Source organism: Scyliorhinus torazame, chromosome 3 (assembly GCF_047496885.1).
Source record: "Scyliorhinus torazame isolate Kashiwa2021f chromosome 3, sScyTor2.1, whole genome shotgun sequence".
Classification (NCBI taxonomy): Eukaryota; Metazoa; Chordata; class Chondrichthyes; order Carcharhiniformes; family Scyliorhinidae; genus Scyliorhinus; species Scyliorhinus torazame.
Window position 1 is genome coordinate 262,940,732 of NC_092709.1, and position 26,847 is coordinate 262,967,578.

Sequence of the window (26,847 nt, forward strand, 5' to 3'; positions counted from 1 at the left end):
CCTCTTCTCCACTGTCCACTTCCTGACCTTCTGAACATTCACCGCCTAGTAATAATTCAGCAAGCTCAGCAGCGCCAGCCCTCTCTAGAAACACCCTCCTAATAGAGGGTACCTTACCCGCCCAGATAAACTTCAAAATCATCCTATTCATTCTTCCAAAGAAAGACTTGGGCACAAAAATTGGGAGATACTGGAAAATAAACAAAATATTCGGCAAAACCGTTATCTTTACAGTCTGGACCCTCCCGGCCAGCGAAGCGGTAGTACATCCCACCTCTTAAAATTTTCCTTCACTCCCTCCACCAAGTTCGCCAAATTCTATTATTAAATTGGGCCCAACTATACGACACCGGTATACCCAAATATCGAAACCCCGACTTGACCAGCCGAAACAGCAACTTCTGCAAGCCCCTCCCCTACATCCGAGCATTGACCGGGAACACCTCACTGTTTCCTACATTGAGCTTATACCCTGAAAATGACCCAAACTCTGTCAATATTCCCATAATCCGATTCATACTCTCCACCGGATCTGTTGCATACAACAACAGGATGTCCGCATCCAAGGAGATCTGATGGTCCACCCCCCTCCTCTGAATAACCCTCCTCTCGATACCACTACACACAAAACCCCTCTACTCCCTGAAGCCCTAAATGGCATTGTCAAAGGTTCGATCGCCAAAGCAAAAAGCAACGGAGGCAACGGGCAACTCTGTCTCGTTCCGGTGCATACAGAATTACCCTGAGCTAATATTTGTGCAAACACTCGCTGTGGGGGCCCTATACAAAAACCAAATCCAATCCACTAATCCCTGCCCAAATCCAAACCATCCCAACACCTCGAACAAATAACCCACTCAAGCTGGTCAAACACCTTCTCCGTGTCCGTAGACACTATCACCTCCATTTCTGATGCCCTGAGGGCATCATAATCACGTTTAACAGCTTCCTAATGTTAACCGCCAGCTGCCGCCCCTTCACAAGTCCTCATCTATCACCCCCGGCACATAATCCTCCATACGCGTGCCAGCACCTTAGCCAATAGCTTCGCATCCACATTCAACAATGCTATCGGACAATATGATCCTCTGGGTCCTTATCCTTCTTCAAAATATTGAAAGTGATGCCTGTGCCAATGTGGGTGGAAGCTCCCCCTTGCCAACGGGCACGTTAAACATCTCTAAAAGGGGCCCAGTTCTGTAACATATTTGTTATAGAATTCTTATGGGAACCCTTCCAGACCGGGAGCCTTCACAGACTGCATCCAACCCATGTACCCTATCACTTCCCCCAGCCCAGTCAGAGTACCAAACCCGTCCTCCACCACCGGAAAGTCCAGGTCAACCAAGAACTGCCTCATGCCCATGTCCCTCCATCAGGGGCTCTGACCTGTACAGCCCCTGGTGTTTTGTTATGCTCTTGACGTAGCATAAGCTGCTTCCTTGATGTGCACTCTGACAAAGGAAGGTTCAGACTTGGAGATAGCTTTAACACGTTTATTAAACTAATAACAATTCTCCTACTTGGATTTGACGCTACTGTTAATCCTGCTATAGCTACTCAGACTGACGAACCAGTCTGCTACAATCCCACGTGGTGGGACTGATGTGTTTCAATCAACCCTGTGTACTCACTGAGTGTCTCCACTGGAAAGAGACTGAGCATTTGTCCTTTTATATGGGTTGGTGTAATGCCTTCCTGTGGTAGTGTCACCTCTGTGTGTATCGTGACCGCCCATTGGCCGTGTCCTATCTTACTGACGTATTGGTTGACTGCCTGGGTGTCATGTCTCTGGTGTTCCCTCTAGTGTCTATCTAGGTGTAGTGTATGCACATTAACCCTTTGTGTACTTACAGTGATGTATATGACCACACCTGGTAGAAGGCCTCAAATGCCCCATTCACCTTTCCCCTGAATGCTTCAACCATCGAATCTCCTTTGCCGCTGCCTGCTAACTCAACTGGTGCACAACCAACCTACTAGCCTTTTCCCCATGCTCAAACAGCACTGCCCGAACCTGAAGCAGCTGCCCAGCGCCTTTCCCATCTGGAGCTGTGAATATTGACCTCCAACCACCACAACCATCTTTCTTTGTACCACATATGACTTCAACCAGAGGGGAGTTTTCCCCCTGATTCCCAGTGATTCCAGTTCAACTAGGCTCCTTGATGCCATACTCGGTCAAATGCTGTGTGGAAGCCAGTGGCACAATGGAAAATGGTTGTGGCAATTAGTGGTGAATCACCTCAGTCCCAGGACATCGCTGCAGGATTATTTCAGGGTTGTTTCCTAGGACCAGTCATCTTCAGTTGCTTCATCAACGACATTCCTTCCATCATAAGGGGATGTTGGCTGATGATTGCACACTATTCAGCACCATTCACAACTCCTTAAATACTAAAGTAGGCCATCTTCATCAAGAGCGAATCTAACCATCGCCTCTTGACATTCAATGACATTACCATCAATGAATTCCCAACTATCAACATTCTGGTGGTGACCATTGACCAGATCTGAACTGGAATAAGCACTATGGCCACAGAGACCGGGAATTCTGCAGCAAGTAACTCACCTGCTGGCTCCTCAAAGACTATCCACAAGGCACAAGTTAGGCGTGTGATGGAATACACTCCACTTGCCTGGATGAGTGCAGCTCTAACAACACTCCAGAAGTTCAAAACTATCCAGGACAAACCAGCCCACTTGATTAGCATCTGACTTCAGTCGGGTGCTTCGAGAGGTTGATCATGAAGCGCATCACCTCCATACTCCCAGAACACCTTGATCCACTGCAATTCGCATACCGTTGCAACCGGTCCACAGCAGATGCCAATTCCCTGGCCCTGCACTCATCCCTAGAGCATCTCGACAACAAGGACTCCTACATCAGACTCCTATTTATTGACTGCAGCTCCGCCTTCAACACCATAATCCCAGCCAAGCTCATATCAAAGCTCCAAAACCTAGCACTTGGCTCCCCACTCTGCAACTGGATGCTCGATTTTCTGACCAACAGACCACAATCAGTAAGAATGAACGACAACACCTCCTCCACAATAGTCCTCAATACCGGGGCCCCGCAAGGCTGCGTACTTAGCCCCATACTCTACTCCCTGTACACACGACTGCGTGGCAAAATTTGGTTCCAACTCCATCTACAAGTTTGCCGATGATACGACCATAGTGGGCTGGATCCCGAATAACGACGAGTCAGAATACAGGAGGGAGATAGAGAACCTAGTGGAGTGGTGCAGCGACACAATCTCTCCCTCAATGCCAGCAAAACTAAAGAGCTGGTAATTGACTTCAGGAAGCAAAGTACTGTACACACCCCTGTCAGCATCAACGGGGTCAAGGTGGAGATGGTTAGCAGTTTCAAATTCTGAGGGGTGCACGTCTCCAAAAATCTGTCCTGGTCCACCCACGTCGACGCTACCACCAAGAAAGCACAACAGTGCCTATACTTCCTCAGGAAACTAAGGAAATTCGGCATGTCCACATTAACTCTTACCAACATTTACAGATGCACCATAGAAAACATCCTATCGGGCTGCATCACAGCCTGGTATGGCAACTGCTCGGCCCAGGACCGCAAGAAACTTCAGAGTCGTGAACACCGCCCAGTCCATCACACAAACCTGCTTCCCATCCATTGACTCCATCTACACCTCCCACTGCCTGGGAAAGCAGGCAGCATAATCAAAGACCCCTCCCACCCGGCTTACTCACTCTTCCAACTTCTTCCATCAGGCAGGAGATACAGAAGTCTGAGAACACGCACAAACAGACTCAAAAACAGCTTCTTCCCCGCTGTTACCAGACTCCTAAATGACCCTCTTATGGACTGACCTCATTAACACTACACCCTGTATGCCTCATCCGATGCCGGTGCTTATGTAGTTATATTGTATATGTTGTGTTGCCCTATTATGTATTTTCTTTTACTCCCTTTTCTTCCCATGTACTTTTTAAATAAATGTTTTTATTCAAAATCTTTCAATAATTTTTACAAACCACTACAAAAGAAAATATAATGCAAAGAGAACAAAACAACCCTCTACCAAATTAACAACTTAACAAACAAAACAAGGTGGGTCATTTGCCCCTTACAAATAAAATGAAATCAACCCCCCCCCCCCCCCCCCCGCCCCCCCGGATTGCTGCTGCTGCCGACCTCCATCTAACGTTCCGCGAGAAAGTCAAGGAACGGTTGCCTCCGCCTGGAGTACCCCTGCTCAGACCCTCGCAAGGCAAACTTTATCTTCTCCAACCTGAGAAACCCCGCCATGTCAATGACCCAAGCCTTTACGTTTGGGGGCTTTGCGTCCCTCCACATTAACAAGAGCCTTCTCCGGGCTACCAAGGAGGCAAAGGCCAGAGCTCTGGCCTCTTTCGACTGCTGCACTCCCGGATCATCCAACACCCCAAATATCGCTATCCCCAGCTCGGTTTTTCCCGAGTGTCCAAGTCCTTGGACATAGCCTTTGCAAAGCCTTTCCAAAATTCCGTAAGTGCCGGGAATATCCAAAACATATGTACATGGTTCGCTGGGCTCCCTGAACACCTCACGCACCTGCCCTCTACCCCAAAGAATTTACTCATTCTTGCCCTTGTCATATGTGCCCGGTGCACCACTTTAAACTGGATCAGGCTAAGCCTGGCGCAAGATGAGGAGGAATTGACCCTGCCCAGGGCGTCAGCCCACAGGCCCTCATTCAGCTCCTCACCCAGCTCCTCCTCCCACTTGCCCTTCAGCTCTTCCACCGAGGCCTCCTCCGCCTCCTACAGCTCCTGGTATATGTCCATCCCCACCCCCACGCCCAAAACTACCCTGTCCTGTATCCTCCGGGCAGGCAGCAGCGGGAATTCCCCCACCTGCTTTTTCACAAACGCCCGAACCTACATGTACCTAAAAGTGTTCCCCGGGGGCAACCCAAATTTCTCCTCTAGCGCCCTCAGACTGGCAAAAGTCCCATCGATAAACAAGTCCCCCATCCTTTTGATTCCCGTCCTGTGCCAGCTTAGGAACCCGCCGTCTATCCTACCTGGAATAAACCTATGGTTGTTCCATATCGAGGTCCAGACTGAGGCCCCTACCTCCCCCCTATGCCATCTCCACGGCCCTCAAATCCTCAATGTCGCCTCCACCACCGGGCTCGTGGTATACCGCGTCGGCGGAAGCGGCAACGGTGTCGTCACCAGTGCCCCCAGCTAGTATCTGGGACGCCGCTTCCAACCGTTTCCACGCCGCCCCCTCTCCCTCCATTGCCCATTTCCGAATCATTGACACATTCGCTGCCCAGTAATAGCTGCACCCCCCGGCTGCGCTCCAAAAACAGTCTCTTAACCCGCGGGGTCTTATTTGCCCACACAAATCCCGTAATACTCCTATTTACCCGCTTGAAAAAGGACTTGGGGATAAGAATGGGCAGGCACTGGAAGACGAACAAGAACCTAGGGAGGACCGTCACCTTTACAGACTGTACCCTGCCCGCCAGTGAGAGTGGCAGCATGTCCCACCTCCTAAAGGCCCCCTCCACCTGATCCACCAGCCGCGCTAAATTGAGCTTGTGCAAGACCCCCCAGCTCTTGGCCACCTGGATGCCCAAGTACCGAAAGCTCCTTTCCACCACCTTGAGCGGTAGCTCTCCCAACCTCTTTTCCTGGCCCCTCGCATGCACCACAAAAAGCTCGCTTTTTCCCACATTTAGCTTGTATCCCGAGAAGTCTGCAAAATCCCTAAGTATCCGCATGGCCTCCCCATCCCCTGCACCGGATCCGCAATGTACAGAAGCAGGTCATCTGCATACAGTGAAACGTGGTGCTCTCCCCCCCCCCCCCTCCTCCCCCCCCCCCCCCCCACCCCCCACCCCCACTTCCTGAACCAACCACCTCCAGTTTCTGTACTCCCTCAACGCCATGGCCAACGGCTCAATCACCAGCGCAAACAGCAGGGGGGACAAGGAGCACCCCTGCCTCATTCCACGATATAGTCTAAAGTCTCCCGACCGCCGCCCATTTGTCGAAACACTCGCTACCAGGGCCTGATACAACAATTTGACCCACCCTATGAATTCCTCCCCAAACCCAAATCTGCCTAACACCTCCCACAGGTACTCCCACTCCACCCGGTCAAAGGCTTTCTCCGCGTCCATTGCCGCTACCACTTCTGCGTCCCCACCCTCCGAGGGCACCATGATCACATTCAGAAGCCTCCGCACATTCGGATTCAGCTGCCTGCCCTTCACAAACGCTGTCTGATCCTCATGAATCACTCCCGGGACACAGTCCCCAATCCTAGTGGCCAAGATCTTGGCCAACAGCTTGGCATTCACATTAAGGAGCGAAATCGGCCTATGGGAGCCGCATTGCAGCGGGTCCTTATTACGCTTGAGGATAAGCGAGATCAGAGCCTGCGACATCGTCGGGGGAAGGATTCCCTTTTCCTTAGCCTCATTAAAGGTTCTCAACAGCAACGGGCCCAACAGCTCTGAGAATTTCCTATAGAACTCTACGGGGAACCCATCCGGCCCCGGGCCTTGGCCGCCTGCATACTCCCCAACCCCTTAATTAGTTCCTCCATCTCAATCGGAGCCCCCAATCCCTCTACCCGCCCTTCTGGTCGCCACACTACCAGAAGGATGTGGAGGATTTAGAGAGGGTGCAGAAGAGATTTACCTGGTGTTGTAAGACTTCTAAATTTGTGTGTGTGGGAAGAGAGTCACTCACTCCCTGACAATGTCCTGACACACCAGTGAGTTTCTGTTTGAATGTAGCGGTTGGATTCTGCTGCTAATACTGCTGTTAATCACATCCAGGACTGAACCATGTTCACTTCGACAGTTGAGGTATTTTATGTTGTTGTTAATAATCTTGTAACTGGGCTGGAGTTTAGTATTCTGGATAAATTTCAAATAAATTATCTTCCCGTAAATTTTTTACCTCCTTGAAGTCAACGAAAGGAAAAGGTAGGTTTTAAGCAGAGTGTTGAAGAAGGAGAGAGAAGTGGAGGGGTCAAGGCAGGGAAGTCCAGAGTTTAGGAAACTGGCAGCTGAAGACTGAAAGAGAGTCAGCCCTGGATTATGGGGGAGTCGAGTCTCTGGAGCGGGGACTTGAACCCACGACGTTCAACCTCAGAGGTGAGAGTAATAATACAATGGTAGCATAGTGGTTAGCACAGTTGCTTCACAGCTCCAGGGTCCTAGGTTCGATTCCCTGCTTGGGTCACTGTCTGTGCGGAGTCTGCACGTTCTCCCCGTGTCTGCATGGGTTTCCTCCGGGTGCTCCGGTTTCGTCCCACAGTCCAAAGATGTGCAGGTTAGGTGGATTGGCCATGCTAAATTGTCCTTGGGTTAGGTGGAGTTACTGGTTTACGGGAGTAGGGTGGAGGTGAGGGTTTAAGTGGAGCACTCTTTCCAAGAGCCGGTGCAGACTCGATGGGCCGAATGGCCTCCTTCTGCACTGTAAATTCTATGAAAATAAGAATGTTGCCTGGTATGGAGGGCATTAGCTATGAGGAGCGGTTGAATAAACTCGGTTTGTTCTCACTGGAATGACGGAGGTTGAGAGGCGACCTGATAGAGGTCTACAAAATTATGAGGGGCATAGACAGAGTGGTTAGTCAGAGGCTTTTCCCCAGGGTAGAGAGGTCAATTACTAGGGGGCATAGGTTCAAGGTGCGAGGGGCATGGTTTAGAGTAGATGTACGAGGCACGTTTTTTACACAGAGGATAGTGGGTGCCTGGAACTCGCTACCGGAGGAGGTGGTAGAAGCAGGGATGATAGTGTCATTTAAGGGGTATCTTGACAAATACATGAATAGGATGGGAATAGAGGGATACGGACCCAGGAAGTGTAGAAGATTGTAGTTTAGTCGGGAAGCATGGTCGGCACGGGCTTGGAGGGCTGAAGGGCCTGTTCCTGTGCTGTACATTTCTTTCTTCTTTTCTTTGTTCTTTGTTCTTTGGAAACCTCAGTTGGTCCAGGAACTGCCTCATCCCCTCCCCTCCCTCCGGGGGTTCTGACTCGTATAACTTACCATAAAAGTCCTTAAAGACCTTGTTTATCTTAGCTGAGCTCAGCACCTTGTTCCCCCCCCATCTCTAATTCCCCCAATCTCCCTGGCCGCCTCCCTCTTCCGCAGCTGATGCGCCAGCATCTGACTTGCCTTCTCCCCATACTCATACACTGCTCCCTGTACCTTCCTCAACTGGGCCTCAGCCTTTCCCGTGGTTTGTAAGTCAAACTCCGTTTGAAGGCTCCGTCGCTCCTTCAACAGCCCCTCCTCGGGGGATTCCGCATACCTCCTATCCACCCTCAGTATCTCCCCCACCAACCTCTCCCTCTCCATCCTCTCTCTCTTCTCCCTGTGGGCCCTGATTGAGATTAGCTCCCCCCTGACCACTGCCTTCAGCGCCTCCCAGACCACACTCACCAAAACCTTCCCATTATCATTGGCCTCCACATATCTTTGGATACACCTCCGGACCCGTCCACAGACCTCCTCGTTCACCAGTAGTCCCACGTCCATTCGCCATGGCGGGCGCTGGCCTCTTTCCTCCCCCACCCCCAGCTCCACCCAGTGCGGGGCATGGTCCGAGATCGCAATGGGCGAGTACTCCGCCCCCTCCACTCTCGGAATTAGCGCCCTGCTCACCACGAAAAAATCTATCTGCGAGAAAGCCTTGTGTACATGGGAGAAGAAGGAAAACTCCTTCGCCCTTGGCCTGGCAAATCTCCACGGATCCACTCCCCCCATCTGGACCATGAACCCCCTCAGGACCTTGGCCGTTGCCGGCCTCATACCCGACCTCAACCTAGACGGATCCAATGTCGGGTCCAGGACCGTATTAAAGTCCCCCCCCCCCATTACCAAACTACATGACTCCAGATCCGGAATCCGGCTCAGCATCCGCTTCATGAACCCCACATCGTCCCAGTTCAATGTTGCACACTCCCCTCCAAGCCACACAACATCCTGACTTGGAACAACATCACTGTTCCTTCACTGTCGCTAGGTCAAAATCCTTGAAGTCCTTTCCTAACAGCACTGTGGATATACCTACACCACATGGACTGCAGCACTTCAAGAATGCCGCTCACTACAACCTTTTCATAGGCAATTAGAGATGGACAGTAAATGCTGGCATCGTCAGGGATGGCAACATCCTGCTTACGAATATAAAAATATTTCCCTCCAGGATATTACAGACTATTACAGTTAACCTTTTATGGGACTTAGTCTACCATAGCCTCTTATATGACAATCCCAACAGAACAGTTCCCTCGTTCCCCAGTACAGACGCCTGTGAATTGAAACCCCTTCTTCCCACACCACTCTTTGAGCCACACATTTAATTCTCTAATTTGTCTGATGCTATGCCAACTGTGGTAACAAACCAGGGATTATTACCTTTATATATCTCCTACATGGTCTCTGACAGGTCAGTGCTAAATGTGATACTAAAAATAGAAAACATGTTACATCAAGTGAATGCAAATGTTATTGGCCAAAAACAACAACAAAACTCCTCTTTCCTGTATGGTGAAGGAAAGAATTCTCCGCTCATTGCGATTCAATTATCCCGCCAGCAGCATAGCCCCACCAGCGGGTTTCACGGCAGTGTGGGTGGTAACAATGGGAATAGAGGGATACGGACCCAGGAAGTGTAGAAGATTGTAGTTTAGTCGGGCAGCATGGTCGGCACGGGCTTGGAGGGCCGAAGGGCCTGTTCCTGTGCTGTACATTTCTTTGTTCTTTGTTGAAATTCCATTGACGATCGGTGGGAAGATAGAATCCCAGTTCCAGTGAACGGCAGGTGGCACAAGACATAGAACATAGAACATTACAGCGCAGTACAGGCCCTTCGGCCCTCGATGTTGCGTCGACCTGTGAAACCACTCTAAAGCCCATTGACACTATTCCCTTATCGTCCATATGTCCATCCAATGACCATTTGAATGCCCTTAGTGTTGGCGAGTCAACTACTGTTGCAGGCAGGGCATTCCACCCCCTTACTACTCTGAGTAAAGAACCTACCTCTGACATCTGTCCTAAAGCTATCTCCCCTCAATTTAAAGGTATGTCCCCTCATGCTAGACATCACCATCTGAGGAAAAAGGCTCTCACTGTCCACCCTATCTAATCCTCTGATCATCTTGTATGCCTCAATTAAGTCACCTCTTAACCTTTTTCTCTCTAACGAAAACAGCCTCAAGTCCCTCAGCCTTCCCTCATAAGATCTTCACTCCATACCAGGCAACATTCTGGTAAATCTCCTCTGCACCCTTTCCAATGCTTCCACATCCTTCCTATAATACGGCGACCAGAATTGCATGCAATACTCCAAATGCGGCCGCACCAGTTTTGTACAGCTGCAACATAACCTCATGGTTCCGTAACTCTATCCCTCTACCAATAAAAGCTAACACACCGTACGCCTTCTTAACAACCCTCTCAACCTGGGTGGCAACTTTCAGGGATCTATGTACATGGACACCGAGATCTCTCTGCTCATCCACACTGCCAAGAATCTTACCATTAGCCCAGTACTCTGTCTTCCTGTTATTCCTTCCAAAATGAATCACCTCACACTTTTCTGCATTAAACTCCATTTGCCACCTCTCAGCCGAGCGCTGCAGCTTATCTATGTCCCTCTGTAACTTGTAACATCCTTTCGCACTGTCTACAACTCCACCGACTTTAGTGTCATCTGCAAATTTACTCACCCATCCTTCTACGCTCTCCTCCAGGTCATTTATAAAAATGACAAACAGCAGTGGCCCCAAAACAGATCCTTGTGGTACACCACTAGTAACTGGACTCCAGTCTGAAAATTTCCCATCAACCCCCACCCTTTGTCTTCTTCCAGCTAGCCAATTTCAGATCCAAATTGCTAAATCACCCTGAATCCCATGCCTCCATATTTTCTGCAGTAGCCTACCGTGGGGAACCTTATCAAACGCTTTACTGAAATCCATATACACCACATCAACTGCTTTACCCTCATCCACCTGTTTGATCACCTTCTCAAAGAACTCAATAAGGTTTGTGAGGCACGACCTACCCTTCACAAAACCGTGTTGACTATCTCTAATCAAATTATTCCTTTCCAGATGATTATACATCCTATCTCTTATAAACCTTTCCAAGACTTTGCCCACAACAGAAGTAAGGCTCACTAGTCTATAGTTACCAGGGTTGTCTCTACTCCCTTCTTGAACAAGGGGACAACATTTGCTATCCTCCAGTCTTCTGGCACTATTCCTGTAGACAAAGATGACTTAAAGATCAAAGCCAAAGGCTCAGCAATCTCCTCCCTAGCTTCCCAGAGAATCCTAGGATAAATCCCATCCGGCCCAGGGGGCTTATCTATTTTCACACTTTCCAGAATTGCTAACATCTCCTCCTTATGAACCTCAAACCCTTCTAGTCTAGTAGCCTGAATTTCAGTATTCTCCTCGACAACATTGTCTTTTTCCTGTGTGAATACTGACGAAAAATATTCATTTAGCACCTCTCCTATCTCCTCGGACTCCACGCACAACTTCCCACTACTGTCCTTGACTGACCCTACTCTTACCCTAGTCATTCTTTTATTGCTGACATATATATAGAAAGCTTTAGGGTTATCCTTGATCCCACCTGCCAAAGACTTCTCATGTCCCCTCCTGGCTCTTCTTAGCTCTCTCTTTAGGTCCTTCCTAGCTAACTTGTAACTCTCAAGCGCCCTAACTGAACCTTCATGTCTCATCTTTACAGAAGCCTCCTTCCTCTTGACAAGTGTTTCGACTGCTTTAGTAAACCACGGTTCCCTCGCTCGACCACTTGCTCCCTGCCTGACAGGTACATACATATCAAGGACACGCAGTAGCTGTTCCTTGAACAAGTTCCACATTTCCATTGTGCCAATCCCCTGCAGTTTTCCTCTCCATCCGATGCATCCTAAGTCTTGCCTCATCGCATCATAATTGCCTTTCCCCCAGATATAACTCTTGCCCTGCGGTATATACCTATCCCTTTCCATCACTAAAGTAAACATAATCGAATTGTGACCTATCTACATACTGTGTCAGGTAACCCTCCTGCACACATTGAACAAAAACGGACCCATCTAAAGTACTCGAACTATAGCGTTTCCAGTCAATATTTGGAAAGTTAAAGTCCCCATAATACTACCCTGTTGCTTTCGCTCCTATCCAGAATCATCTTTGCAATCCTTTCCTCTACATCTCTGGAACTTTTCGGAGGCCTATAGAAAACCCCTAACAGAGTGACCTCTCCTTTCCTGTTTCTAACCTCAGCCCATACTACCTCAGTAGACGAGTCCTCATCAAACGTCCTTTCTGCCACCGCGATACTGTCCTTGACTAACAATGTCACCCCTCCTCCTCTTTCACCACCTTCCCTGAGCTTACTGAAATATCTAAACCCCGGCACCTGCAACAACCATTCCTGTCCCTGCTCTATCCATGTCTCCGAAATGGCCACAACATCGAAGTCCCAGGTGCCAGCCCATGCCGCAAGTTCACCCACCTTATTCCGGATGCTCCTGGCATTGAAGGAGACACATTTTAAACCACTTTCCTGCCTGCTGGTACATTCCTGCAACTTTGAAACCTTACTCATGACCTCACTACTCTCAACCTCCTGTATACTGGAGCTACAATTCAGGTTCCCAAACCCCTGCTGAACTAGTTTAAACCCTCCCGAAGAGCATTAGCAAATTTCCCCCCCAGGATATTGGTACCCCTCTGGACCAGAGAATCCCACCCAATAGAAATACATCAAAATATGATGGCTTATAGAATAATACGCACTGTTGCATCAGCTTTATTTTTAAAGTTGACATGTCAAAAATAAAGAACATCCAGCAATTTATTCTTTGTAAAAATACACATTAATCATAATTGATAGTTTGCAAAAATATTAAATTCCTTTAAAAATTAAATGGCATTCGCATTTTGACACATTCAAGTGGATAACTAATTCAATGTTGTAATAGTTAAATATTGGAAAAACTAAAGGCCCAATTTTCAAATAATATGCAACTCCCCAAGATTATTAACAGATTTATTTTACTGTTTTTCTTCCTTATGCTCTATATGACCTGACAGGTTTATTGGATTTCATATCAGGTTTTGTATGAAGAAATGGCATCACATGCAAAACAATGTCATCCTCATGTTGTTATGCCATTTTCTTAATTGAAGATTTTTCAAGCTTTGGGCAATAGGAACATAGTATCTTCATATACTGAATCATTTTCTGTGGTTGCTGCCTGGCATGTCTTGGTGTATGCTGTATTTAAGAAGACGGGAATATTACAACAGTGCACAATGCATTCTTCTGCTGCTCACGTGGAGTTGTGCTGACTGTGGCATCACTTTAAGGCCAGAAAGTCTACTGCTCACTGAGTTCCAAGGTATCGATCTTACTCAATTTTGTGTGAGGGAACATTCTTAGAGCCCTTTGAAAGCTTATCATGGAAAAAAAGTAGTCTCAAAAGGAGTAAACTTCAGTAGGGAGGGGATATAGGCCAATTAAATGTTATTGGGTACTCCTCTTCCCATAATAAAACAAAAGTCATTAATAAAGATGCTGAAGCTTGATGAATATTAACTGTGAATAAATGTATAAACACAACGGGTTATAGCCATATAACTGGATGTTTGAAAATTGAGCCCCTGTTCTTCTATCTGAATTTTCAAAGGCAATTGGATTAAATTCAGTGCTCCTGTCCGTTCACAAGGTTGAAAGAAACACAGAAATGCTATTTACTGTAACAACAAAGAAGAAGTGGTCAAATTGCATTACACAGTACAAAATCTGACTTAGAACTGCTGTATAAAAAACGCATTGTGTAAGATAGATTTCAATATTTGTAATACAACAAGATTTATTTTGCAGAATATTTTACTAACTCAAAAATGTAAAGGTATTTATAGAATTTAAGTTGAAATATGTTGAAAGGCAGCTACCAAATAGGTCATACTTATGTACATACATATGAATGTTTCACTCCCTACTATATCTGAAGATTTCTTTATGGTTAACTTCTATGCATGGCAGAAAACTTAATTAAACAAAATTATTTAGTTAAATGTATGTTAATCTGAATACTCTCCTATATAAGCAGGGATACATGTACTTCAGTTTATACTTTGTATTTATTAAGTTTTTAGTATTTTGTACCATGTTTTTTGTCAAACAATAAACTCCAAAATAATTAGTTCCAGGTTAACATTTTCATTTTCTAGTATATTAATCAAGTCATAAATACCAAAGTACGGTCAAATTCAAAGGCAGAGACTTCAATTTGCCAACTTGTGGCAAAATACAGATATAAGCAGAAGTAATCAAATTCAATTCCAACTTGTTTCTCATTTAGTCAATGCACAGTTAACCATCTTATGACACACGCACACACATATATAAAATACATGTTTATATATGGATATAAGCAATATGATATGATTCCCCACTGTCTTTAACACAGATGCACAGATGATAAATTGTGTTCTTAGCATTTGTGAGAGTGAAGCGCTGGCAAATTATTGGAGTATTTCAAAATATTTTCTATTTACCAGGTTTAAAAAAGGTCAATGTACAAAATCATTATCTAAAATAAAGAATTTCAGTGAATCCTTCCAACAAATGATAGTAAATCTTCGGGAAACAGCAGGTATTTCATCCCCATCCTGGCAGGCTGTGCAATGCTTTACTGCATCTCGACTTCTGTTGTTCCTTTTGATTTGCTTCTCTGGCTTTTATGCTTTTTCCTAATGAAGAGAAGAAATGTTTGTTGAGTCATAATAATCGACACTCAGCACTGACAGTTGCAATTCAATCAACAGTTCTGATGCTATTCACAAACTTGGACACAAAGGGTGGATATTCCTCTGTCTGCTAATGTTAGCACAGTGATAATTAAATTCACATCAAATTCCTGTCTGCAATATTTCAACAAAGTTACAAATCCATTTAGTTCAAATGCATTAAATACACTTTTGCCCAATTCCAATGTAACGGTGCATGGAGGAATTTGACATGTTATGTTAAATAGTGTACTAAAAATAGAGCAAAAGAGAATATTGAATCCTCATATTGATCTATATCATTAAACTCACTTCCAGACAATTAAGAGTCCAATTGCACCGAGCTTTTTAGTCAGAAAGAACCCTGTTAAATTGTCTAGCTCTTGCCTGATTATAACTGTAGAAAAGGGATCTGTGCCTACCTGGATATGTACAAGCAAAGAGCTGTCTCCCAAAAGTTATAAATGTAATGAATACATTTTGAGCTCAAGTTAAAGCCACATTTCTCCTCAGTGATTTATCAGATCTAACTGTTATCCCATGCAACACTTTATCTACCCCCCAACCCCATTTTACTCCATTATGTGCTAATATTTACACACACACGATGTTTTACACACTTATTATTCAACTTATCAATTTGGATCAGAGGTGGATGAGGTAATTGGGCATTTTGGAAAGCAAGGAATTCTAGCCCTCCATAATCGCTATTTCTAGAATGGTTAAACAATCTGTATTTTTAACAGCTCAGGAATGTACATTTAATCAATGTTATCAGGTCTGAATTTGATCAAATACCTCTGAATGACAAATACAGCCACAAAGCCAATGACAGCAATACCAAAAAGACATCCAAACACAATGGCGACAGTATCACCTGAAAAGAGAAATAATCTGAGTTTAAGGAAAGTTACTTCCACCATTGCATCATTAATGATGCCCAAATGAAATAATCATAAAAATCATCTTTTGTTGACCAATAGACATAAAGGTTATATTACAGGAAGAAAAAAGCAAATAAAATGAAATTGAATTAAGCCTCAAATGCAATACTGAGGGAGTGCTGCACTGTCAGAGGTGCCATCTTTCACTTGAGATACTAACCTCATCTGCCTTCCAAGATGGACATAAAAGGTCTCATGGCATAATTTCAAAGAAAGGCAGAGACATTCTCCCAGGTATCCTGGCCAACATTTATGTCTTAATCAGCAATGCGAAAATTAGCTTCTCTAATCATTAGCACATTGTGGGACTTTGATTTGTGCAATGATTGCCTTGTTTCCTACATTATTATAGTGAGGGCGGATCAAAAGTACTTCAGTGGCTGTAAACCACTTTAAGATGTATTGAGATAGTGAAAGGCATTATGGAATTGCAAACCTTTCTTTATAAGTTGTGGCGGGATCCTCCCGTCCTACCCTCTGTCGGGAGTTACCGATGCTGTTAAAATCAATGGACTTTTGGCTGGCTCACTGCATCGGGCCTGGAAAATTCCCACCTCGTGTTAATTCTCACAGTTATTCTTTAATACAGGTCTGCCTTTAAAAAGGTTAGCCATTGTTATGGTACGCTAAAGAAAGATAATTGTGGCACAGGAGTGGCAGGGATTGTTTCAACATTGCTCGAACACCATTGTAAAGGTAAAAGGTAAAGTCACCATAGTCCCAGATGACCAGAGGCTGCTTTCCCCTTTGAGGGGAGAGCTGACAGGTGGTGATTTAACCCGAGAATTACCACACCTCAGGTGAGGAGCCAGGCTGAGAAGATGGGCCTTCATGTATAACCTCGGCCGGTATGGGAATTGAATCTGCGGTGCTGACCTTATTCTGCATCACAAACCAGCTGCTCAGCCCACTGAGCTAAACCGGTCCCCCAAATAAACAACTTCATTGTATTCTGCTGCTGGTCTGCCTGGTTTTCAAAAAATCAGATTTTTCATTAAATATTAAGAGAAAAATAGTTATTTCCTAGTGATGGAAACAAGAGGGGAATATTATTTACATGAAGGACAAGCCATATTCAATGTTACACCTTTTCAAAATTGCTTAATGAATCATAATGGACCGGGTGGGAAGAATAATTAGAGTGGGCATACTTTTGTACTCAGTAAGCATAGGAGCATTCAACCAGTCAAATCTGTTCTAGCATTCAATTAGATCTTTGCTGATTCTTAACTCAAGGCCATTTATCCACCTTTGCTCCATATCCCCAACTCAAAAAAAATCTATCAACCTCAATTTTGATTAATTGAATCCAAGGTCCAACACCTTATAATCACTTGGCTATCCTGTCAAAACTGGGGAAAGTAGCTTTTGAGGAGTGGTTCAGTTAATTTTATTAAAAGTATATTGTCGGTCTTTTGTTGCTAACAGTTATAACATTTTCTATCCTGCTTTTTGGTAAAAAATAATTCGAGACCATGGCCACATTGGGGAGGAATGCCACATCAAAATCATGAATTGGTACAGAATTTTGCATGGAAGTTTTCACTGAACTCTTAGCCCATTTCCAATTGTTGGTGTGAATAATTGGCAACTTTTTCTTTTACTCATAATTTCTTCGGGAAATTGCATTCTCATAAGTTTTACAAAGATTGGGTTAATCCTGAAAACAGGTTATGGAGACCATGATGAATGATTACCCCTTGTTCGTTCATTGAAACTTTCATGCCTATCCCAAATCGCCCTTGAAAATATGAGTCACCTTCTTGAACCAATGTTGTCCTTGTGGTGTAGTTGCACCCACAATGCTGTTAGGGAGGGAGTTGCAAGATTTTGGCCCAGTGACAATGAAGGAATAATTTCAAGTCAGTATGTGTGTGATCTGGAAGGGAACTTGCAAGTCGTGATGTTTCCATGCACCTCCTTCCCTTTCTCCTGCAAGCTGGTGGAGGTCACAGGTTTGGATGGGGCTGTCAAAGGAGGCCTCTGGCAATACTCATGCCCTGCTGTGACTTTGAAGTTGTGCTTGCAGATTTCTGTGATGACTCCCTTAGTGAAAAGCAGCTATATTAAACATTGAATGTCTCTGAGGTTCAGAGACATTCCCTAACCCTAATTGCTCATTGAACACCCAACATGGATTTGGCCCTCTGAGGAGAGACCTTCTCCACCCTCCCCCTGCCCACTCTCTTCCATCTTCCAGGAGTTTGTCCTTTGCATTTTCTCAATTCATTCTCTAAATCATGTTCGACTCCAAAGGAAGGCCTTGCAGACCATCCCTGTCTGGGAGGATCTGGTTTGTGCAGAATCTTTCCTTCATGCTGCTTAGTGTGCATTCAGTTATGTGTGGTTAAGAGATGGCATTGTCTGGAGTGTGGAACTCCAAAATAACATTGATTGGTGATTGATGCTATGACTTGCGAGTTCCACTTCCAGCAGACAATCATTGTGTGTGCTAATCCCTTTACCAAGATGGTCCCCAGCCACTTCCTGTCAGAAGTATGTGTGTACACCACAGATACCATTTTGGAACTGTAAGGACAGTGCAGAACTCAGAAACTGCCATGCTCAATTTCACCCCTATTAGGTCTTGAAATTCCTAGTAAGAAGTCTTACAACACCAGATTAAAGTCCAACAGGTTTGTTTCGAATCACGAGCATTCAGAGTGCAGCTCCTTCCTTATCTCCACATCATTGAAATTCATAGATTGAGACATTGCTACAGTGTCATAAGCTGAGTAGAAAATTTGGAATTTAAGAAAGGATTGAATTCTGGTAGTTCTATTACTGCGTTTACCATACTCAGAGGTGTTTGGAATAACACAATGTTGCCACTCACTCCAGAAATCCTGAGAAAAATCGTGGTCACTTTACAAACAACATTAAAAAAAAAAAATTTAGAGAACCCAATTATTTTTTTCCAATTAACGGGCAATTTAGCGCCACCAATCCACTTTGGGTTGTGGGGTTGAGACCCACCCAAACACGGGGAGAATGTGCAAATTACACACAGACAGTGACCCGGGGCCAGGATGGAACCCAGGTCATCGGAGTTGAGGCAGCAGTGCTAACCACTGCACCATCGTGCTGCCCCACTTTACAAACAATATAATGGTTTCTTCTGATCCCATCACTGGGATAATACTTTCCAAAACTCAATTACAAATCTTTTTCAGTTTAAGTAACTTTACCTTCATCTCTTTGCTGAGTTTCAGTTTCTTCTTCGTTCACATTGAATCGCCCTTGCCCACTTGCAGCTACAAAAAAAAAATATTAATTACAAAAATGAAATAAACATGCAAATTCAGTTTTTCATTTGTGCGTTTCTTCTAATTTTCTCCTGATACTTTTGACTTACTGAGTTACAATTGATTTGGGCATTAGATTAGGAGCCATTTATATCTTTGCTGTCGTGGTCATTCTTCTTGTGAAGGCCTAGATGCTGACTGTCACAATATACACTTGTGCACATAATGAGATACAGACAGTGTCACCCCACAGCAAGTTGTATGCACTGTTACAGATGTTCAATAAATCGTATTGAACCAACGAATAAGTTTGGCGTCTGCTTTCCAGTACAACTGCATCCAGTTGCAGTCCGTGTTACCCGAGGGTGAATAACACAACACTGACTATTAGCAGGCTGACCAGCCATGGGAGCTTTATAGAATCCCCACAGTTGCAGAAGAAAGCCATTCGGTCCATCGAGTCTGCACCAACCTCCAAAAGAGCACTCCACCCAGGTGCATTCTCCCATTCACCCAGCCCTATCCCAGAACCCCACAACCCAACCTACACGTGCCTGGACATTAAGGGACAATTTACCATTTTATTTTTGCCCCAAACCACCCGCATACCTCTGGACTGTGGGAGGAAAACGGAACACTCGGATAAAACCCATGCATACACGGGGAGAAAGTGCAAACTCCACACTGACAGTCACCCAAGGCCAGAATTGAACCCAGGTCCCTGGCGCTGTGAGGCAACAGTGCTAACCACTGTGCCACTCTGCTGCCCCACCATAGTGGATAGTGAACGTGCCCTGTCTGACATATGTACACACACACTGGACTGCATTTTATGTTTGAGGTGGGGCCCTGATAATGGGCCAGAAAACTGGGGATGATCTTGCCTTGGCTGTTTGGAGAAGCCCCGCATGCAGTTTACGAAGCAGGAGAAATAATTAGTTGCTGACGGGGTTGTCACTTCTTCAAAGGGACAAAAATACAATGGTAAAATTCCAGCAAATGAGCAAGGCACTCCTCCACCTTTCCATCCACGCCCATCAGCCAGCCCACACCAGGGGTGACATAAAATTCCACGGCTGGATGCTTCCTTCCCAACCAGTTAAATGGGATTTGGGCACTGAGACCAGTCAAACCAATGCCCCACCCCCCCACCTTGCCCCCAACCCCTAGGTCTGAGCCATCAGAGGCTGCCAGGGTCCACCTGTCACTCTCGCCATGTGGTGGAGGGCCCACCCCCCGCTGGTAAAATGCCAGCAGTGGGAGGAAGTGGTCCTTGTGGCCTCCTAAGTGTCTCAACCGGCTTCTTCAGTGGGAGGGTCATCCTCCCCCTTCTCTGCCACTGGTAGAAAGACATGACCGGGGAAAGACGATAACCCCCTGCCTTCTCTCGCTATTTTATGATGCTCCCGTCCACCAGCCCTTCCCCAATATTTCCAGCATGTGATGGCTGCACTGGATGGTTATCACGAACAGCAACGAATTGTGGAGCCCAACTGCTGCACGGAGAACAATAAGCTTAGGACCACCAAAGCTTGAGGATTCACAGTGGTCTCAAGGGTGAGCTGAAGATTTCTTCAGCCAAGTGTATACATTTGTTTCCAACCCCATCCTTAGGTCCTAGGACCAGAGCTGCAGCCATTTGGTTAGTATGATTCAATAGCACTAAGTCGTGAGAAGCTTGCAGCTACACATATGCTCACTGACACTTAGTAGCCTTTGGAGTACCCCAACCTTTAGGTTCCCGAGACCCTGAGGTTGACCGAGGGGTGGGGTTGGAATGAGGGATGGTCCACAGGGGTCCTGGATGTAATCCTGCATTGCTTTGGCCTCCTCCTGCTCCTATATGTTTCTATGCATTGTACAAACTTCATAATCAGAGAAAGTATGTTGGTCACCTCATTAGAATAGCAACTCCGAGGACTTCTGGTGACGGCGGGCGGGAGGCGGCCGCACAATGGAGGGCTCCCGTTCGGGAACGGTATTTTCGGGGCTTTAAGCCCGGGACCCAGGGTCCACGGAGGCGGCAAAAGCAGGAAGAAACAGTGAAGGCACAGTGAAGAAAAATGTCGAGGGTGAGCAAAAAATCGTCCGTAAAGAAAACAGCTGAAGGTCCGTCGGGGAGTGGAAAGGTCACCGCGGGGTCACCAAGGAAAATGGAGGCTGGAGCACCAGGGGAGGCCGCATTGCTTACAGCTGAAGAAATAACTACGGTGATGGCTGCGGAATTCGAAAGGCAGTTTACAAAATACATGGAGACGGTGAGGAAGGAGATGAGGGAGGTTTTGAGTGCGCTGGTGGAGGAGGCGATTTCCCCGGTGATGACGGCGGTGGCGAGCGCAGTGGCGGAAGTGCGAGATCAAGGGGAGGTGCTGAAGGCAGTGGAAGAGACATTATTGCAGCACGGTGATCAACTTGCCTCGATGGGGAAGGAGATGCGGAAGGTGATGGACATTAACAAGGATCTGCGAGGAAAAATGGAAGACCAGGAAAACAGATCCAGGCGACAGAATTTGAGGATTGTGGGACTGCCCGAAGGAGTTGAAGGGCCGAGGCCGACTGAGTATTTTGCCGCGATGCTGGCGAAACTATTGGGGGATGGGGAGGATCCCTCCCGATATTAACTGGATCGGGCTCATCGGTCGTGGAGGCCTGTACCAATGGCGAGTGAGCCGCCAAGGGTAGTGACTCTGTGCTTCCGTAGGTACAGTGTGAAGGAGAAGGTCCTGAGCTGGGCCAAGCAGAAGCGGGTGGTGCAGTGGGCTGGAGCTGGTATATATGTATACCAGGACTTTACGGTGGAGCTGGCAAGGATATCCAGCAAAGCTGAGGGTTACTTACAAGCTCAGGGACTTTTATTTTGGAACGGCGGAAGCAGCGGAGGAGTTTGCGAAGGCAGAAGGACTGTGGCAGAACTGAGAAATTGAGAAATGGCCATGTGCCGATGTGACCTCATGACTGACCATATTTTCTTCTTTTTTTTGTTTCACTGCGTGCAGGTGTATGGGCTAAAGGAGCCAATGTTGTATATATTTGGACAAGGGAAGTGATGGGACTTTCACTTGAAATGAGGACTCTTTGGGGTGTAGGTGGATATGCGGGGTTTGTGTGCTAAAAGGGGATTTCCGGGGTTTTCCTAGGGCCGGGCAAGGGGAAAGGGACCCGGGCGGGGGCCTCCACGCTGGCCGGTTTAAGCAGGCCAGTGAACGGGAGTGAGGTGGGGGGAGGGGCTGCAGCCATCGGAGCCCGACAGAACAGGGTCCGAGTGGTCTAGCCGGGGAGGAAAGTTGGGGGGGAAGGAACCGAGGTTGGGGGGAGGAGTATTACAAGAGGCAGTGGACGGGAGGAGTTGGAGACTGGGGGTGGGTGTACAACTCTTGGGTATAATGTATGGTACTCTTTCAGAGGCTGGATGGCGTTGAGTGTGTGGGGGGGGGGGGGGGGGGGGGGGAGTGGACTTTATAGGTCAATGGTGACCATGGGCGGCCCCGGACTCCTTTTTCTTTTTCTCTTTTGTCTTTTGTTTCCACCGTGGGAGGGTTTGTTTTATTGGATGCATATATTGACAGGAGGGCCGTCGTTTGGGGTGGTGGGAGGATGGGATCATTGGTATTGTTAAAGGGATTGATTTTGTATTTGTTACCGTTTACTGTTTGTGGGTGGGGTGTAAATTTTGAAGTAAAATGTGAAAATGGAGAATAAAAACATTTTTTTTTTAAATTTAAAAAAAGAATAGCAACTGCAGGCTCAGGCACCCAGCGGGGAAACCCTGGAGATCTACACATTTGTCCTTTGCCCCTTTTCCCTCTCCCCTGCCTAGCTCCCCAGGTGAGGAAATGCAACTGATATTTTCTCAACGATGTTGCAGCAAAAGCTTTAAACATTATGCTGCAGAGGCACCTAGTGGCTTTCACAGAAAAGATAAAAATAACCACATCAGGTCCAAATTCCACATTATCAACCCACATAAAAGAGGGCATTTATACCAGATAACACCCAAAATGGACAGCCTTGTCCATTTTAAATGGCCAGTTGCATGCTCTATTTAAACAAACAGTTTCAACATCTGGATAAAATTTATAGAAAGTAGGGATGTTTCTGTCATTGCCCGTACTGTATGTCTTAAATTTCAACTGTATCTGCAGAGGGCAGACATCTCACTCAGGATAGTAAGCAAATTAAGAAGTATTTGGCTTGATCTTAGGAATAGTTCAAGTGTCTCACCAAAGAAAACTGACAAAAGCAGTGGTGAAGGGGCATAGCATTCTGGGATTTTTTATCCTTTTTGGAAAAGAAAGGCATACATAGACCAATAAAGTGTTAGGTCGAGGTTTCGGGACCCACAGGGGAGGTGTGGCACACCAGACAAGTCCATTGACTTTCGGCGGGACCGGAAGACCCTCTTGGTGCGGTTCTAGAAAATCCCAGCCCGAGAAGATTTATTTGATTGTGCAGCATGACTTTAATTCAGAGTTTAAGGGCTGGATGTGTGCAAGCAGCTGAAAGTAGGTGGCAACCCTGCTTTGACGGGCGGCAAGACCCGTCAGGCTCTTAACAAACAGTAGCCAATTAAGTGTCTGCTGCTGGGGCTGCCATCCAATTAAAAGCGGGCAACCCATCCCTAGAATCTGCTGGCCCAATCAGAGGGCTGGCAGTTCAGTCAGCAACCTCAGCAGTGCCACGGTTAGTGGTGGACATTGCTGAGGCTGCAGCAATATGGAGAAAGCACCCCATGGTCATGTACACTTGAAGAAGAGGAAGTAGTGGGGTCAGGGAAATGCGGGGACAATGCAGTGCCAATAAAGAAGGCTCCCAAAGCCCACTGTGGCCACCAGTTTCCAATGGGCATAGTCCCCAAGTGCCGTAGGCCCCCGCTGATGTGGGCAAAGATCCCATGGAGGTGGAAAATGGCCATTAATTGGTCAATTAAATGGCTCCTATGGGCTCTCAACAAGTGGTTGATCTGCCATCTTTCCTGCTACTGGCAAAATAGTCTGTCTCCCCCCACCCCCAACAGTCCGAACCCCCAGCCTCTCCCTAAAGAGCAGGCAAAATGTTGGCCTTTGTGTTTTGTACAAACTTATTTTACCTCAGGAAGCAAAAGGGAGCTGTTTGGGCCGACAGCAAGCCTCCATGACATTATCAGTTTGAGGTGCAGGCTATTTTGACCCAGTCAAGCTCTCTACTCCTCCCAAACACTATCTCTGACATAGGCAGTCTGTGTGAACTAAGATAGTGTACTTGGGGAGTGTGCACATGTCAAAACACATAGCACCAGTGGTGGTAGGAACAGCCCAGGAGAGACTTTGCAGGAGGGTTGCATCTGCTAAGCTCTGTTGAGGATGACAAGACGAGAACTTCAAGGGCACAGTTATGAGAAGGAAACAGCTGGCCTCACACAAGTATCTTTAAGTGGTATTGGAAGGAGTGACAAGAGATTTCACTGCCGCAAAGAGCTCCGCATCAAGCCTCCATGGTGCAATTTCACTAATCTTTAGTCTATCCTGGATAGTGCGACCCATTCCAGGGATCCTGCATTTTCTGCCACATGTAGCAGAGTGCCCGATACAGTGGAGAATCGTATGTCGGGCAAAAAATAGGTTGGCGGCGTCCCGATGCTCTGGTCCCCCGCCAGCAGTGAGCGAGACACCTCACACCAGCAAGAGGATGCAAGTGGGTCATTTGAACCATTTTGCATCTGATTAACAGGCTGGAGGCCTGATTCTCCACCCCTCTGTGGTGCTCCAGCCGTCTTGGACGGGATTCATGCAGGCGTGGATTGGTGCAAGTATTTTTAAGCCCTGACATAGTGGACACCGCATTGAGTCAAGGAGGTAAGTATGTAACATAGGTGCCCTGAACATTCATCGGAGGGCACCCCTCCCCCCACAACCCAAACCTGTCCACCTCAACCCCCTTCAAATCCCCCATCAGACTTCCATATCAATGACCCTCCATATCAGAGGCCCCCTAAGGGGCGGAGGGGCAACATTTGCGTTGTGGAAAATGGGGCCACTATTGGGCTGTCTGCTCAAAGTGGTGGAACGGAATCCCCGGAGCTCCCCACCATGCATAATTAGCATGGCTAGGGAGAGTGAATCACCCCTTTTTGTAAAATAAATTTAGAGTATCCAATTCATTTTTGCTAATTAGGAAGCAATTTAGTGTGGCCAATCCACCTACCCTGCACATCTTTGGATTGTGGAGGTGAAACCAACACAAACACGGGGAGAATGTGCAAACTCCACACGGACAGAGACACAGGGCCAGGATCGAACCTGGGACCTGAGCGCTGTGAGACAGCAGTGCTGACCACTGTGCCACCGTGCCACCTGAGTGAATCACTCCTGGGCGCCGCTCCTAGCACCAGAACTTAGTCTCCAAATGGAGAATCCAGCCCCATATGTATGTATTTTCCAGCTTTAAACAGCTTACAATGCCAAAATTAAAACATGAGTATTTACCACATAGACTCCGACAAGACTTCTTGTCTTCAAATTGGTTTCCATTCCCATGACATCCACTGAAGAGGAACGTTTCACAACTCTTGGTGTCCTCATCATAGTACCACTTCAGTACGTTGGCGCGGCAATCCCCACGTTCTTTTTGCAGTTGACAAGCTGCATCTGCCAAAGAATTTAAATATGTTCATTTTGCTGATTGGAAAGAAAAGTTTGCTTAATCCTTCCAGGAGGCCTTGCGGTGCAGTGGCAGTGCTCCTACCACAGGCCCAGAGGCTCCGCGTTCGAGTCCAACACCAGGGCTAAGGAAGGAGAGGTTCAACAGGCTGATGATCAGCTCGGAAATTCTTTCACCACTTCCCCCATTATTCCTCAAAGGGTAAGAAACAAAGTATATGGGTGTGAACATGTGCCTGCAACAACAATTGGTCCTTCCCCCATTTTTTGTTTTGTTATAATCTGAGGATTATTTGAGTCATCAGAGATCTTAAAAGGAGCAGAGAATAGTAGTAGGATTCAAAAAATGAAAACTTTGGTGGTGGAAATTGTTAGCTATTTTTTATAGCTGTCACTAGCATGTCTGGCAGGGCTGTGGGGTCGCTATCTCTGATCCAATTGTGAAAATGGTTGGGAGTGAACTGGAGAAAGGTATGTCATTCCACGTTTGTTTTAGGTTCTTTGTACGTGGACACCAACTGCACAAAAAATGACATTTTAATGCCAGAACTAATATGGTACATTATGCACACATAATTAACCCCACCCCTCCATTACACTGACATTTTGAACCTTTGTTGCCAGCATGGTTCATACTGGAGAATTAAGAGGAAAAATCAGAGGTTGGCTCTTTACAGTTTATTGCCATTCAAACAGACTCAGGACAAATGAGTTATCTTTCTCCTCCTCTTTTGCTGGCACCTCACCACAAGCTACCTTTTCAACAAGTGACAGAACGAAACACCTCCTGTTAGCTTTGTGAGCTCCTGTACATCTTGGAACTGGATCTGTGGCTGTGTTTAAGTGCTACAGGCACAAACCTGAATATGGGACATTTAGCAGGAGGTCAGTCCTGCGCGATTAATATGAACATGGAGCTAGTGTACATCTCAGGGAGCAAATTGAAGGAATTGAAGAAACATTGCCTCCACACAGGGGAAGTTTGCGATGATGTAGATAAATCCTTAAGGTCATTTAATTAAAAATATTTGAAACATATGCATATTTCTAATCATGAATTTAGGATTTACAAACTTAAGGCATCAAATTGGACACTTAACAGGATTGTACCAAATTCTTCTCTATTAGGTTTTAACAGTGACCATTTCAGATCAACTACTTTAAGTAGCACAGAGAGGTATTTGTTACACATTTTGGTGAGAACAG

General features: G+C 46.3%; 1 protein-coding gene across 1 annotated transcript in view; it reads right to left on the bottom strand.

Moving 5' to 3' along the window:
* Positions 1-12,801: 12,801 nt before the first annotated feature.
* Positions 12,802-26,847, bottom strand: part of tfpil (tissue factor pathway inhibitor-like) — a 39,696-nt gene continuing 25,650 nt past the window's right edge. Inside the window, exons 3-6 of the mRNA XM_072497188.1 lie at positions 25,468-25,629; positions 18,950-19,015; positions 15,616-15,694; positions 12,802-14,781 (exon numbers count right to left, since the gene is read on the bottom strand). Coding sequence (XP_072353289.1) covers positions 14,721-14,781; positions 15,616-15,694; positions 18,950-19,015; positions 25,468-25,629 — 368 coding nt within the window. The 3' untranslated portion in view covers positions 12,802-14,720. The remainder of the gene's footprint in view (positions 14,782-15,615; positions 15,695-18,949; positions 19,016-25,467; positions 25,630-26,847) is intronic.